Raw genomic sequence first — 17,970 nt, 5'->3', positions numbered from 1 at the left:
TTATATTTTCCTAGTGTCCAATACAAAATTACTTCTTGCGTCTTCAAGAAAACATTTTCAAAACTTTTTTATTTTATTGTTATCGTTTCCGGCTGTATTATATTTTATAACGCCTACTTGGAACTACTGAAAAACTGTTATAAAACTATCTTCTGGTTATTTTATAGTAACTGCCAAAATGTTAATAAAACTGCTTTGTAGTGTTTGTAAAAGGCCTTACAAAATATTGATAATAACTATAATGTTTTATAAAAAGGTGCCAATTTCCGTTGTAATAGTCTACTGGTTCACCGGATCTGACTTCTCTCGATTTTCATTTTGGAACCGAAAGTTCATATAACGAAACCTGGAACAATACGAGAAGTTGAATGAGACACAATTAACGAAACTTGTACTAGCATTACCCCTGAAATATTTCAAAATGCCATAAATGAGTTCTAATAAACAATTTTCTTGTCACGATGTTCAAAGAGAACATTTGAATCTTTAAAATAAATAATAATGATCTCAAATTCTAATTGTATCGCAAAAAATTTCACCAATTCATTTCTCTCCATAGTAAACATGTATTTCAAAGAATCTAACATAGGGCTGCGGAGTTAGGAAACTCTTAGTCCTGAATTCCGACATCAATAACTCCGCAATCGGTTATCAAAATTGAAAAAAAGTCATTGCATAGTTTAATAAAACTCTACTCTACTCTATTCACTGTTTCGAATTATCGAGCTAGCTTTGATTGTCCTACACGCTTCAAAACGCGCTCAACGTGGACATTCAACCAAGAAGCTGCTGCCAACACGAAACATCTCACCCCTCCCCACTCTCCAAGCTCACGCCGAAAGCTCGACCCCTTCCACCGTGCGAGTCGCGAGAGAAGGGCGGAAGAGAGGTGACGTAGCAGTGCGGAACAACACAGACTCGTAGCGAGAAACAGTCTGACATCTAGTGTGCCACGGTCGTACGGGCGAGATATGAACATTTTAGGTAAGCCATGGACTTGCCTGCGGTGGTCCCACAAACAGTTTGGTTGAACTTGGTACGACTGATTTTTGATATAAATATTTTTTTGTATTCTCATCTGGCTTACTTACGTCTCTATTTCTCTCTACTCTATTTTTCTATGTATTTCATTGGTATGCTCGTTGTTTTTGTGTCTTCTTTCGGTGCATGTTAATTTATCCACTGGAGGATATTTTCTCAATTAATATGTGTGTATTTAGGTGTTCTTTCCGTATTGTCTGTGGATTTTTTTAACCTGTTTATCGGAATATTATATCAAGCGTCGTTTTTAAGAGCGGAGTGGGTCAACATATGTTAGCAATTTGATTTCATTCTTTTCGACTATTTGAAAAAATTTGCTGATATTTCCAAATAAAATTGATTGAAAACTTCAATCTAAGATCATCAAACATAATATATTACTGGATAAATTGAGTATTATAAACTAAATTTGTGGAAAATATGAATTATCTCGTAGCACCTGAATCAGCGCAACAGTATCAAATTTGCTCTCTTCATTTTGATTCATGATTTGTTCTTTAAAATATATGAATATGAACAACTTTCAGCAACTCAAAATCGGAAAGATATTTTTTATTTGCACTTTCACAACGAAACTTTCATCAAATTTGACTTTTCTCTATTTCGTGAGGATTAATTTTTCGCTTCAAACTCTTGTCATTATCATGTCATTTCTATAGGATACTGATACTATCAACTTAATGTTGTAGTTGAAGTTATTGGTTGAATTTGTTTTACGCTATGTTTCACCAAATTTTCTGAATTTCTTCTTCCACTCTACCTCAAATATTTCATGAATTATGCCAAATTGATGCAGCAATTTTTTTTCTCCATGATGGTGTTTTTTTTTGTTTCGTGTATGAGTTCTATGAAACTTATAAATTACCAACGAAGTAGATATGTCCGTATACATTGGCAGTAGTATCTACAATTATTCTTTTCTGAAGTGGGTCATTTAGTCATGTGAAAATAACGAAAGCTTCCGCCCATATTTTCTGAAACAGAGTCATTCAATTCAATAAACACCATGTTCTGAAAATGTATTCGTGTATGATACATATATCAACTATAGCTATCAAGAAAAAAGAGCATATGTCTCTGAAACCTCAGTTCTCATCAACACAATCATGAAAGTGTTTTTATTGCCTGGCTGCGTCATTTCTTTCTCATATCTGTTGTGAACATTTTTATTGAATTCTCATTTCTTGATGATATTATCCAAATTTTGAACTGCGAAAATTCTTCCAGATAGATATTATTTTCAAAATGCTGTTCTTTTGTAATATAAGATCAGTGAATATGACTGTACGAAATTGAAATGATGACCGTCGGCTAGTCGTATTTTGGTAAACAATAGGATTCATATCCTGAAAATTGGCAAATGTAGGTCTGTTAATATGCATCATCGAATGAAAATAAAAGCGGTTTTTCAACATTTTCAATTATACCAGAAGTTGGTCCCAATTTCTCAATTCAAACGTTACACCCTATACATTTTCACATTTTCGAATATCTCTCATAATTCTGGTGAATTCATGTGATATACCTTATACTACGAATGAACCGTTCTCGAGATATTCATTTGTTAACTCCAAAAAACTAAGTATATTGCTCTCGAGTTATTCCCCCATAAAATTCAAAAAGTTTCATAGAATACATGAATAAGATATTATTTATGTATCAAAATACTTTTTTGTACAACTGTCATTGAAAGTGATATTTTTAATGGTTGTCAAAGGGTATTAAAAGATGATGTTCACAAAGTAGCGTGTTGAAATTATTTGAACACTAGTGTTAAAAGTATTTTTGACATGATTTTTTTCGACCAAATAGCAATAAACAAAACTCAATTATTCAATTTTCAAATAAGTTTTATTATGAACAATAGATATAGATACAATTAAATTCTGTTATAAATGTATTATATACATCAATTACATTATTATTATTTATGAACATTAATATGAAAAGTAATAGAACAACTGCTGATATTAATACCTTGCGATGTTGAAGAGCCTTATGATATATTTGAACTGAGTTGACAATTTCATGGACACTAACAATTATTTCTCAAAGTGAAGAAGACGATGCTGTAATGCTGGAGCTAGCTGTTGAGATTATTCTTTCAGCAATAGCCTTTTTATAAGGAATAGATTGATCAATATGACCCCTAGCTATTGTTGTAGACTTCGATCCCCCGTGCTTCTCAATATCTGTTACATTTGCTTCTGATCCTGCTAGCAAAGAAGCAGATCTTCCGAAACAGTGACCTGTTACCTTGTTTTCGGGAGATTCAGAAACTCGGCAATGGTAGAGGACATTTTCCCAAACGTGTTCACACCAATTGGGTTGGTACTGCATTTATAATTTGAATATTTCAGAAAAAAACGTTGATGATTGATAAAAGAAACGCGAAATGAAACATTTTTATTGAAGTTGTCAATTTTTTTTCCAACAATGCAAAAAGAACCACCTATTTTCGTATTGGGTAGTTGGACAATCTCAAAAACTACACTTCACGATTTGATCTCCACAAACTTTATTAAAAAAAATAAATAAAAGATATGTCACAACATGTTTCGCTACCACAGTAGCTTTGTCAAGTGATTTGAATACTTCAAGTTACATTAATATTTATATACTACAGGTAACCATAATTGAAACTACCTCCAAAAAATTACCTAAACCTCTACCTAAAGTACCTGACCAATTATGATTATCTGAAGCATATTACCTCACACCTACATCAATAATAATTTTTTCTAGGTTTTTTTGAAAACAAGTTCAATAATGACGATCTATTCAAATCTAATTGGTCATTCATTAGAATGTTTGAATTTTTAAGATTATTAATTTCCATTGCTTCCAAATGATTCAGTTTCAAACCTTTATTTTCTATGTGCAAAATTTCGAACTCTTCATTAAAGATATGATTTTCTTCTAGAAGATGATTTGAATATTTTCACAGCTCGTATGATGTTCCTGGATTTGATTCCTAAATGTTCTGCCAGATTGACTAATATATACCTTAGGGCACGTTCCACACTTTAATTTACATACTCCTGATTTCTCGAATTTGGATGTTATGTCTTTATTATTTTCAACTAACTTTCCCAACGGATTACTTGTTCTATATGCAATTTCAATATCTCGTTTACTCAAAAATGAAGCCACTTTTTCCGTTGGTTGTCCAAAATACGTTAAAGCTCTATAATTTTGATTATCTACCTTATTAATAGGAAAAACGTCTCGAATCGCTTTTGCGTGGACTTTCTTGACAAGTATTTTGTTTATTGAAGCCGAATTAACTTCATCAAGTAACGGCCGAATCAATCAGGAAATTTGGATAATCAATGATTTATCTATTGATTTAATGTCTTCTATCAATAAATGGCAGAGCTCTCATCATCAAATATTTTTCATCTAGCGCCTTATTTATAAACCTCTGGACTTGTTCAAACGTAAGATTTATTGATTTTTTGGACATATAACTTCCATTTTTCCCTTCAAGAATGCCATTACCTTGAAATATGTGCTTGTATCAACACCATTTTTAACGAGCGCACTCGACTTCATTATTGAGAAGTTGCTCCACAAAATTGACGAGTTTCGTATGTTTGATTTCTCTTCTAGATAGGCTAAGAAGACGGTTTCGCTGAAATTTCCTTCGACGTTTTCAAGTCCAGTCAGCTAATATGCGATGTCGTTCTACTGGGCCTTTTTTTTGTAACAATTCAAGTGAAGCTCTTTTTGCAGCCTCTTCAATATCGTCAGGGACACAAAATTACTCACTATTATTGTTCATTATTTAACAGATTTTGAACAGACAGATTATGCAAGACATTAAACGCCAGCAAGAACTTTAAATGTGACTTTGAATAAATCCCATGAGTTGTTAACAATACTCTTTGTTGGTAAACGGCCACGTAACAGCAAATGCGATAACATAAAAATAGTTAACTGACAAGAGATATCAAAATGTGTTTTTATGAAAATAATGAATTCATCTATTTTGTTATGGAAACAGGACAGTTATACAAAAAACTTTGTATGATATTTCTGTTAAAAGTAAATTTTATTTTGTTCGTGAAATTTTTCAACTCACTACGCTCGTGTCGCAAAACTTTTTCTCTCACAAAATAAAACCTTACTTTCAACACTCATATCAGAAAAAGCTATATTGCATCGTCTTGTACGAATGACATTTCCGAAATAATATATAATGAGTTTGGAATCAATGACTAATTCTGAAGATACAAAAATTGGCCAAAGCTCAGTTATTTCCTATATTTTAGGATAGTTTTGAAGTTTCGAGATGATTTTGACCCATTTTCATTAAACATTCCCTATATCACAAATCAACCGTACACGAGAAAGTTCAGTTGTTCTTGAAAAACTAAACCATGCTCCTGTCCACCATGAATTTACGAGCTATGAAATCTTTGTCTTGAACAGTTACAGAAAGTTTATCAGAGCTATTTATTTGCCGTCATGGTTTTCATTGAAAACAGGATTTCATATGAATAAATAATGAATTAAAAAATCTTCATTATAAATGTTCCATAAAAGAGCGAAAATTCAAAAGCAATGCATTGTATTTTCACAGAAAATGTAAAAACTATTTGACAATATGTTTGAAGACATTTCCCTTAACTTCAGGTGTTCATTAAATCTCTTCATCAGCATTTGAAATATTGTGAGGAAAACCTACCAGTTAAACTCAGGACCCATCACTGCATTTCGAGAAAGCATGAATACAATTTAAAACAAACAATTTAAATATCATCCGACGATAGAATGGGGTATTTTGATGAATCAACCTTTTAAATTTCATGGCAGAATCACACGAGAGCCGAATACCTAGTTTTTTCATTGAACAGATGAAAATATCGAGAACGGTTCATTTTTTGGTATGGGGTGTATCACATAAACTCACATTGGAATCATGCCAGAGATTCAAAAATGTGAAAATATACAGGGTGTTATATTCGAATTGAGGAAGTTGGTATCAACTGCTAGTATAACCGCGAGTGTTGGAAAAAATCCATCATTCTCATTCGATAAAACATATTAAAAAACCTATGTTTGCTGATTTTCAGGATATACTTCCTGTTATTTCTTAAAATACTGCTAATCGATAATCATCGCGGATCAGTACTGCTTGCAAAAAATATGAATTGCAGCCATTGTCTCATTTCAATCAGACACCTAGTAATCCTATACAACAAATTAGTTTCGTGAAATTTTCAGCATCTTCCATGATCGATTTTGAAATATGTCATATATCAAATATGATCTCAGTTTCTTATTGTTGTGGCATTCAAACCTGAAGTTTCAAAGATTTTTTTCGTCACAGCCAAGCTACTCTGAATGTTTGAAACGGATTATGGATTTCTAGATAGGAGTGATGATTTTTTTATTTGTAAACAAGGGCGCCACTTTTAAAAAAAGACAAGGAGGGAAATATACGGAACAATAATAGATGCAGAATAAACTTAAACATATAATGTACTCATGAGTAGAGTTATTTACATATTAACAATTAGTGAATTTGTATAGAATTCACTAAATAAATGAATATAAATAAAAAATGAATGGCTATAACAATGAAAGGGCTCCATCGTAGATCACGGTGTAATAAAAATACTGTAAGTTAAATTTAACACAATAAAGAATCCAAAATTATATTTGTGAAAACGGCTGCCAAAATTTATGTACGTATTTTTCAGATTCCACAAAATACCATTCCCTAACGAGCTATTTTCCTCTGACGGATAGGATTGGCAAATTTCATTACATAAGTACTAATCCATTCAGTTCCATCAATTGCATTTTTTTACTGAATGATGTTTCTCTCTAGTAATGATTCCTCATGAGCCAATTATGGTGATAAACAGCATCAGATATGAATATTACTGGAGTTTTAATCCCAACACCAAACCGTTATTTTAATACCTCAACACGTGTTTCGATCATCAAGAGATCATCTCCAAGAGGAAGATTCAGTTTGATCTTTCGCTTGAAAATGATCACTTGGTGAACGAAACACTTGTCGAGGTGTTAAAAAAACGGTTTGGTGTTAAGATTAAACTCCAGTAATATCAATTGCCACACAAAAGGTTCCAAACAATACATCACAAGTAGCATCAAATATATTTGGGAAATAGAGGAAAGAATAAAAAGAGCCTGAAATGATTTTATGTTTAGAATCGCAATGAAGAATTCTTGGAATTGAATTACCCTAAATGAAAATCGGCTTTTTTCTGAAAAATATCACAGAACATCAAAATCTAGTTTGTATCGTATTCAAATCAATTTGATTTTTTTAATTTTTCCGTATGCCGGCAGGCTGGCAGATATCTCGAGAATTCAATTGAAAACCGCTGTTAAATATTTTATCATATCAAAAACCAATCGAACGAAATAGTTTTTCTCGATATACAATGTTTCGAACATGAATTATTTTTAGTTTCATTTGTATTCGGAGTCTCTAAATTATGAACATGAAGGAAATTTGTCATTAATAGAAATGTGAAGAGTGCTTGAAATCTGAATATGATTGATAATAGTACGAAATGAATATTACTGGAGTTTTATTCCAACACCAATCCTTTATTTTAACACCTCGACACGTGTTTCGATTACCAAGTGATTATCTTCAAGGCAGGAATTATTACAGTCGTTATGCCTTTGACAATGCATTTTTGTTTTCCTCCATTGTAATAATACACACATTTTTGAAAAACTATTGTATGTAGCTTGAATGCGTAATATAATGTGGAATCCATGACGTAAGTGACTTGGCTTTTTGGTGGTATAGTTTATTTGCAGTAAAACAATCGAATCAAGGAATTATTGAACTTTGTCTTCGAAGATACAAATGAAAACAACAATAAAAACTAATTGGAGCTCCGGGGTGACTTCATTGATTCCAGTGGCGCATTTGCTTTTTCAGCTGCAGGAAAACCCGAAAAAACCTTCAGCATCACATCATCTGAAAATCTTGATCTGCCAATGTCCTCTTTCTCTCATAAAACAAAGTATAGTTATGAAAGTACATATTGGAAAAACATTCACCATAAATATTCCAAAAGATTGAAGAATTCAAGTGAATTACAGATGTTTCACATTCCATTGATATCATTTCATTCATTCCTCAGACTCACAAATCAAAAAGCGAATAATAATAATACACTTTCAAAAAAATGGCCATAAACCCATCACACAATCTAAACATACTTCAATGACTGATTCTTCTTTATGTTGTTCTCTTGGAATCCTGTATATCACTCTTTCTCGGCAGAAATATATTCAAATATATCATAATGATTATACAAAGAAACAATATTTTTTATCAAACGTATACATTATGATCATCAAAATTGGCTGTTGAGAACCACTAAGGTTCTAGTGAAGTTTCAAAAATTATCATTGATGTTGAAGTTTCTTGAAAGAATAAAGTATTATCCATGTTTCTAACATTTTTCAAATAAGAAAACCAAATCATAACAATTATTATTGTCATAATAGGAAACCATTCGAAAAATGAGACCTCGTTGATCCTTATCTCGCACAAGTGTTGACTTCTGAGGGTTGTCGTTCCTTGAGGACTCTAGGTGGGTATCGGAAAAATAGATTTCAACAGATCATAAGCAATCAGTTTAAACGAGACTCCAGTTGCTGATTTTGGTATTGCTTTCGATGCTTGCCTTGTTATTCAACATCTCAGTTAAAAACTTTTCACTTCTAAGTCTAGTCAGGCGAATTTTGGAATAGCTTGATATCAAAAAGGCGTCTGGTTCTGATGAAGTGCCGTCATCGTACCTAAAAAGTACGCCAATCTTTCCTTCATGATGGAAGATCACTCGTGTTTAGCCTATTCCCAAAATGGTCAAGAAAAATCTTCCGAACAACTATAGATCAGTCGCTTTGCTATCAGTGATATCAAAAATTATGGAGAAAGTCGTAAACCAACATATCCTTAAATATTTGAATAGCTTCAACATCTTGAGCGATATACTTCCGATCTTTCTGACAGTAGAGTTTTGTCTTTTCTTCTTTCAATAAATTTGCTTAACTTATCATTTGTCCTGTAATCCACGTCTGAGTTTCTTTCTGACTTGTTTTCACAATGTGCTGGAAAGTATGGCGTCAATAATATTTACTTTATTACCGTTGTTCACAGCAATTAGCTTGACAAAATTCAGCTCCTTATAACGTTCAACAGGTTTTCACAAAATACGGAAGCATACTTGGAGACTGGGTGTAAATCAAATTATCTAAAGAACAATTCATTCAGGCCAATCTCAAATCACCTACAATGAAGGTTGATGGACTGATACCTATTAGGAAACAACTACTCCCCTGGCTACTACTACGAAGAGCGTTGGATTATATCCGACCGGTGTCAATGCTGGGCTGAACGAATTGTTCTTTTAGATATGTTGATTTACAGTCAGTCTTATAGTATGCCCACTCATTTTGTGAAATTCCCTTCCTTTTACGAGAAATTAGTCGAATTTTGGATATGCGGTCAGTTACCTCGTTCAGGGGCTGATGGGGTGTTGACAGACATATTGTTTGTCATTCGATTCTGCCTAGTTCGAGGGATGATACTCTGAAAGGATTTCGATTTTCAATAATTGAAAATTGATTCCAGCAGTTGAATCGCCAACAGCATATGCAGGAATAACTTCAGTGAAGAATTCTGCACTGAAACCTGTCGGATATAATCCAACGCCCTTCTTGGTATTAGCCAGGGAGTAGTTGCTTTTCAATAGGCGTCAGTCCATTAACCTACATTGTAGGTAATTTGAGACGGGTTTGAGTAAATTGTTCTCTTAGATAATTTGAATTTCAACTGTTTTTCGTCTGAACTCAGGTAAAATAAAGTAGGAGGTCATAAGATTCAAATTGTTATCATATAGTGCACATATCAGGTAGAGGAAGTTCAAATAGTTTTTTAAGCATAAATAATTATATTGAAGGAAAGAATCTTCAGAATCAATTTTCTGAATCTAAATTGACTAGAATTTTGTGAATATACTTTTTACCAAGGTGAAAAATGCATCAATATACGGACTGGCATTGGAAAATCATTGTTTAAAAAAGGCCAATGAAGAGCAATTCATTCTGTTTTGCGTCGAAATAATTTACTAATAAATCCCAACTTCATGCACAATAATACACACGATCTATTTCAATAAGTTCATTATTCCATTCAATTAAACATCAAGTGTTGTTATAAACGCCACGTTCAAATGATTCACTTTCAGTTATATATGCATACGAATGGGTGGAAACCAACAGATCCCGAGATAATTAGAAGTTGTCTGGGACTCTGTGATTCCTTCTATATATTATGAGTGTTTGTTGCACCAGCTCTCAACACAATCACTATTGTTTTGGGATGGTTTTGTTAGTACAATTTGAAATGATACACCACTTGTCTATGTGTTTGTCATGTCCGGTTGGATTGAAAATGAAAACGTTTATATGTATGTATGTATTTAGGAATCACACGTTAAAAGGTAAGACCTCGTTAATCCTTAGCTCGCACAAGTTTCGACTTCTGAGGGTTGTCGTTCGTAGAGGTGCGACAGCTGGTTAACGGAAAAACAGATTTCAAACAGAAAAACAGACAGATTTTGGTATGTATTCGTTTTCAGGAGTTGAATAACATTATATCTACCTTCTTTGAGTATCTCCACAATCTGAAGAAAATATAAAAATTATAATGGAAAACTCTATACACGTGTAGAAAGAGCAAACTTTGTTCTATTTATCAGTAACATGTTGTAATCAACAACATATACTTTTCGTTTCTAAATAATCTATTTCTGATGTAATATCGATTTTCATTCCCAAGCACCTTCAATGTTCTCAAAGTTTCACCGATATGAATAAAACTCTGATTTCCTCCACATAAAATAACTTTCGTTCCATATAAAAAACATCTTGCGATTGCAAACATCTTGAGAGGAATGTTCGTTCGAAAGTGATTGACAATGTTTCATGGTGAATTCTACAAATAAAATTAAAAATTGTATTGGAAAGCAAAACATAATATTCATTTTGAGCCATACAATGAAATGAAAATGAGCAAAAATCAGAAATTGAACAATTAGAAATGAATTTAAAATTGAAAAGATGTTGATTCAAGTTACTTCATGACGTTCCGATTGTTAGTATTAACAATCGTCTTCAGGTGATGAATGGACTATTTCTCCGAGAGATGACTATTTATAGGTCATTCGAACGCTTCCAACTTTTCTCTCTTTCCTTCCTCCGCTTCATCGGTTCAGTGGGAGTTGATCTATTTTCCGCTCACACTCATACTCACACCCTGTGCTGCATTCACAGGGTATGAGTGCAGCAAATCCTATATCGATGAAACTAAGAGACCAGTGGAAGTCCGCATTCTTGGGTCAATATAACATCACACTGGTTTAAGAGTAAGTTTAAAGAAGCTGCATATATGCTGTCTAACGACGCATTCAGCCAAGCTAGCGTATAGATACGCAACATATGGAAACCTGCAATCGAGCGGAAAAACGGTCAACTCCCACTAAACCGGTGTAGCGGAGAGAGGGGAGAGGAAAGAGGGGATAGGTGAAAGCGTTCGAATGTCCTATAAATAGATATCTCTCGGAGGCTCAGTTCAGTTATAATACGAAGACGATTGTGGATGCTAACAAACGTCGTGTGGTAACTTGGTTTGGAATCTTTTAAATTTTCATTTCATTTTCAATTGCTGAAATTTTAATTACTTGCCTATTTTCATTTTATTGTTTTGCTCAATATAATTGTTATTTTTGGATATTGTTTTAATTCTTAATTGTATTCGTAAATGAAATATGTGTGACAGTGATCATTTAGGAAGTGAAAGTGAGCCGCCTCTTGCAGAGGAAGCAGAATCACACTACGATACTCTATCAAGTCATTAGTAAGTTAATTATATTTCATATTCTATAATCAAAGTGAGCATTCAACTGTGTATTAGGTCCGCGTATATTTGGTCTGTCTCAAGGGTAAATAAATGTGAAATCTACTCTCTTTGTAGATTAAAATTCACACAATTTTATGAGCATGAAATATTTTCGAATTGATCATTTATCAATTTCAATTTCTTATTTTTGAAAAATAATGAACTGAAACACTTGCTTGAAGAATAAATTTGATGAAGACAAAATTATATTTCAAAATCAACTGATAGCGAGTAGCGCCCGAATGTTTCCTTTACATAAAAAAATCAAATAATTGGATAATTTCCCAATAATGGTGGAAATATTTATTATTGACATTTAGTAAAGTCTCTAGTGAAATATTGCAATAACTTGCTTAAATTTCTGAGTTAACTAGTATATTGAAGCCACCTTAAATTTTTTCCATGTATATTTCAATTACATATTTTTTTATAAATATTTCACTACCCAACGATCATCACAGGGATCACAAAATAACATTACTATTATTATTGATGTTTCACATATGTCACAAATATTACGGTATTTCTGCGTTCGAAACAATTTTTTATTATCTGCCTACTATAATTTTCAACAAAAACTACTATACTTCCTTGTTGCTAATGAGTACTTGGATTTTGATTATTGTAATGAAAATATATGAATAATCTCCTTTTCACCATTAAAAATGAGAGTATCATTTTAAAAATGGCTATTTCGGTTTATTATTTTGCTTACAATTATTAATTCAACTGAGAAAACTATTTCAATAATTGAACTTTGTCACTAAAATAGTCTCAGATATATCTACTGATGGTGAAAATTCAATGCCTATCTGAATGAGTGAATTAACCAGGAATACGTTACTAAAAGCGTATCATAACTTGGTTAGACAAGATTGATGTTAACTTAAAAAAAAACCTCAAATGAATATACTACAAGAAATAGATATCAGTTTGGACAGGGACGGTAACCGGTTGGGTTGATGTTCGTGGTGTGCTCCACTCACTCAATAAATCGTCAGGCGCTAGGTTAGGTTCAACGTGAATGGGTCTATTCTACCCTCCACCGCAACCCACAAGAGTTTATTGTGGACCACACATATTCACACTCGACCAAATAAACCCAGCTTCTCAACGAGGTCGATTATATTGTATGTTGAGTGGTCTTTCAGGTCAGATGGTAAGAGTACGACTCTGCCAAACTCTAAAAACCTGATTCGCTCCCCAGCGGGGCAGTCTCAAAGTATGTGCTCCGCTGTTTCGTCATTTTCCAAACAGTAGCGACACACACTGTTTTCCGACAGTCCGAGTCTCTGCATATGATGATTCAAATGACAGTGACATGTAAGAAGACCTGTTAGACATCGTAGTTCATCCCTACTGTAATCCAACAACTGTTTGATATCAAGCTTCGAAGGGTGAATTAGCGCCTTGGAGTGATCTAATCCTGAAAAATTCTGCCAGAAGTCCATAAATCTTCTTACCATCCAGCCAATTGTTGTTGATTGCCATAACGTAACGATATTTGTCCTAATAAAACCAACATTCACAGCTAATGTGTTGTTTGTATTTTTTTTCAATAAAATGAATCTTAGGGAAAACATATCTTACAATACTCTAACAATCCAGTAGTGATAAACATTTTTGGACATAGTGACTATTAAAGTGAGAATGACTTGACATTCCATCAAAATGAGAGACCTTCTCACTGTACTCTTACTTTTTATCATCATTTCAATGAAACGTTTGTCAGTAGAAACGGAATGTTCCAAAAATCTACCAAACCAAGTCATTAACTTTTTGGTGGTATGTCTTGAAGATTCCATAAATCAACCAGCATCTTTAGATGATTATTGTCTACAAATTATCGCTGAATATCGAAATAGTACATCAAAAATAGTTCAGATAGTCCAAATCGCTCCAAATGAAATCTTTATTATTATTCGGAAGCAGGACAACCAAATTTCGAATAGATTTCGAGTAAAAAGTGAATAACATGAAACCCTTCTGAATTGAAATCTAGTCGATAGAACAATTTTGTTTGTTGATTATTTTCTTCAATTTCTTTTGCATAGTCAGGAATATCAAGAATTATTTGCATAGAAACAATAACTTCTCAGATAAATTTCTTCATTGACATATATATTTTTTTCTGATCAAAACCTGAAAGTAGGTAGCAGCTCTTTACAGAAACATGAAAAATGACTAGATAAGCTGTGAACAGCAAACAACCATAAAATCACAATCATACTTCAAGTTCAATCATGTAATCGTTGCATTTTGGCCTGCAGAATTATGTAATATCTCCATTTGTACTGCAAATATTGAATTAATGATGAAACAATTTATGAAAACCTGATGTTGAAATTTGGGCAATTATCACAGATTCAAAATTCTGGAATCCTTAATTAAGTTCGGGAAAGTCACACCACTATGGCAAATTATATAAATAATATGATTATGATGAAAACAAAATTCTATGATAGTGAGAATGTCATGATATCTGAAACATTTTGCAATATTTTAAAAGTTGTGTCTCTTCTATGTTTCTATGAATTAGAAATGTCTCATTCAGGAGTTGTAAACTAGAAATGGTATCACTTCATTAGACGGGTAGGAATTTTAAGGTTGCGCAGCACTCTTGGCTAGTCATCCCAAAGTCAAAAGGAAATCCAAAGTTTAGATGGGTCTGGTCACTTACAGTCGTGGAGGTATCTCTACCCGCTATCCTATTTGAAACCATCTCAGAGGATTTCTTGAGACCTAATGATCTCAAGGATTCATAGTTTAAAATATATGAAGAAGTATCAAAAAGTTGAACTTTTGTTTTAAATGAACCATATTTCATCACTCATTTGATTCCTGGCGAAGGTTTCAATTTCTTTATTTGGTGGGAGTTGTCATTTGTTACTTCTTCGAAAACAACATCTTTATATAATTTCTTAGTGACAGTTGTTATTGATACCATTAGAAACTACCCATATGTATATAATGATATTTATTGATATTGGTAAATGAATCTTTTATTTTTTTGGGGAATGAATGAAAATAACTGAGTTTGGTAATTTTCACTAGATCCAATTGTGACCTGAAAACTAGTTTACTATCGGTTTGATGCTATGTAATTCATACTTTCACGAAAGTACACATTTTTCATTGATTCCACAAGCTAGAACGGGAACAATTTAATAAGTAATAAAATGGGTTGGAATGCGTTTTTCTGATGAATTAGAATGAGCGACCTTTGGCATTATTATATGCCGACCTCTACAGTCCTCCTTTGATTCATATTTTCAGGTTTCACAGTCATATTGAGAAATCACAAATTTTGTATGGCTTTAAAATTCCAGTTTATAATTTTGAGTTTGGCGGATGCGATTACCCAGTAGTCATTCACCAAAATTCAAATAACTTGAAAATTATTTGTTTGAAGGTGGTTGACAATGTTTCGTGGTGTATTTCATCAGTTCGGACTTCCATTGTCTAATATAATATAGATTGATTTGATAACCCTGAAAAAATCGAAAAGATTAACCGAAAATAACAATTTTATTCAACAAAAAACTGAAATTACAAAGAAATAACATACAACAACCAACAATTTTTATTTATATAATAATAATAATAATTTATATATTTGGAATCAATGAAGTCGCCCCGGAGCGCCAATTAATTTTTATTGTTGTATTTATTTTATTTTTAATGTCAATAACTTATAATTGATAATTATATATTATATAACATAAAACAACAACCAAATAATTTTTATTTGTTTGATTGTTGTTTGTTATTTCTTTGTAATTTCAGTTTTTTGTTTAATGAAATTGTTATTTTCGGTTAATCAAATCAATTTATATTGTATTAGACAATGTCCGAACTGATGAAATTGAAAATTGTTGAATGGGTCTTCATACAGATTATTGTGTAGAAATGTATAATTGCTGGGTTGTTTCATTTTGGAGAAACTTGTTTTGGTCATTTGAAGACATTCCAACTGGCTCTTATATATATTCACCATCACTGATAACCCATAGAATAGGCAAATTCTGATGAAGATATTGCTCTGCTGAAATAAAACATAATTTCAATCTAGATTGATTCAACACATTTTATGGATATCGTTTGAATCATATGGAAATGTTTTTTGAAACACATTTTTTGTGGTGAACACAATACTTCTTACTGTTTTTTTACACACAGCAAATTCTCTATTGACTTAGCTCTGTTTATTCTAAATACTTTGGAAGCGTATATACCAAAATAACGGTAAAATACATGTGGAAATGATTGTTTATCTTGCCATACATTGGCTACTCACAAAACGTCATAATACATGGATCAGTAGAAAGAGTTTATTAATGAATTTGAATGAACTAATTTTGGCATTATCATATTCAGACTTCTACATTCGTCATATGATTCTTTTTTTTTCCATTGAGAGGCAGAAATTGCCCATTATTTAGGAAAATGTGTTGACTTCTTTGCATGATCTATCTATACATCTTTTTGAGCAGTACATTTTGGAATTGATTGTTTTCTTCTTTTCTCCTAACCACCTCATTTTGTATATAGATGGCGAAGCAGAAAGCCAGAACCTTTCTTTTCAAAAAATTAGTCTCTCCTAAGAATATACCTCTTTCAATTTGAACAAAATTGCTATGGCTGGGATTGAATCAATTGAGCGAACAAATCTCATTACGCCCTGTCATCGATGACATGAGTGGATTCAACTCATTCGGGACATTAAGTGGTAATTTTATAAATTAATTGAGAGCTTCATTTTGTGATGTTATACAGATTTGAGCTGAAGCGGCAACAATGCAAGTGTCTCACTCCCAAACATTGGATTACCGCCATTGAGGATGACAACGTTCCATGTAATTGATTTTTTTTTCTATAATTTACTTCGTTATGTTGCAATAGTCACCACTAGATGAAATAACTCAACAAAATTCAATTTTTTTTTATATAACTGACGTTATATTACAGTTATTAGTCCAGTTTTAAATTCAGCTGTCTAACAATTTTGACTATTTATTTCATTTGAATATTCGTTTTGACTATTCATTTCGAATATTCATGACTATTCATTACTTTTGTTTTTTCAAATTACAACAATTTCAAAAATTTATTTCTTCAAATCTATCATGGATTTCAAACTAGTTGAAAACATTTTAGGCAATGACAATCCAAACAACTCTTCAACAAACTATTTCTTCTCTTAATTTTGGTATACGATCAAGAAATTTCGAAAAAAACATTTTCAAATATTTGTTAATTATGTGAACAAGAGACATTCTCGATATTTGAAAAAAAAGTCAATTTCGCAAGTACTGACCGAGAGTTAATGATAACTGTGTCATTTTTCATCTGACTTGAGGCACAAACAAACGACAAAGTCCCAATCATGGACACTGTGTCCAAGTTGAAAATGGGGATATCGGAAACGGTGATACGGGGTCAATTGAATCAGAGAGAAGTAGCGCATTTACGTGCCTAATAATATGACATGTAGGAAGTAATGATATTCAGAGAAGTTTCGGAGATATCCGAAAAAAACCGAAGTTTGAGAATCTCGTTTTTATTTCCTCCCAGCTTTATTTTCGAACGAAATGTAAAAAATAGCAGTATGCCATGGCCACTTTCAAATAACTGCACGGTAACGTAAGCAGAAATTTTCTGCAACGTTTCGTCTTTAAGAAAACATCATCAACTTTGTATCTTTATATGGGCGAAACTGAAGTATACCCTGTATAGGACTCCATGTTTCCATTGTGAATACAAAAATATATCACACAATATAACAATATAACCATAACCATTTCTCGCGCAAAATGAAAAGTGATTACTCAACCTGCTTTTTTTCAATTTTAGATAGTACGCGCTGGAAAAAATGACACATAATGTTATGTTTTCATAATAATACTGTTGTTGGATAGAATTTTTGATATATTACCCTTCCTACTTTTACATCTCGTTATCTA

At 32.5% G+C, this 17,970-nt stretch overlaps 1 protein-coding gene across 1 annotated transcript in view; it reads left to right on the top strand.

The window, feature by feature from the left end:
* The first annotated feature begins 860 nt into the window (after positions 1-860).
* cpx (synaptic transmission protein complexin) overlaps positions 861-17,970 on the top strand; it is a 196,174-nt gene continuing 179,064 nt past the window's right edge. The window contains exon 1 of the mRNA XM_074174457.1: positions 861-984. Within this exon, the coding sequence (XP_074030558.1) occupies positions 972-984 (13 nt within the window). The 5' untranslated portion in view covers positions 861-971. The remainder of the gene's footprint in view (positions 985-17,970) is intronic.

Source organism: Leptinotarsa decemlineata, unplaced genomic scaffold (assembly GCF_025532065.1).
Source record: "Leptinotarsa decemlineata unplaced genomic scaffold, Ldec_3_MD MMD2_P_RNA_scaffold_12, whole genome shotgun sequence".
Taxonomy (NCBI): domain Eukaryota; kingdom Metazoa; phylum Arthropoda; class Insecta; order Coleoptera; family Chrysomelidae; genus Leptinotarsa; species Leptinotarsa decemlineata.
The sequence above is the reverse complement of the archived record's forward strand: the minus strand, read 5'-3'. Positions and strand labels throughout refer to the sequence as shown.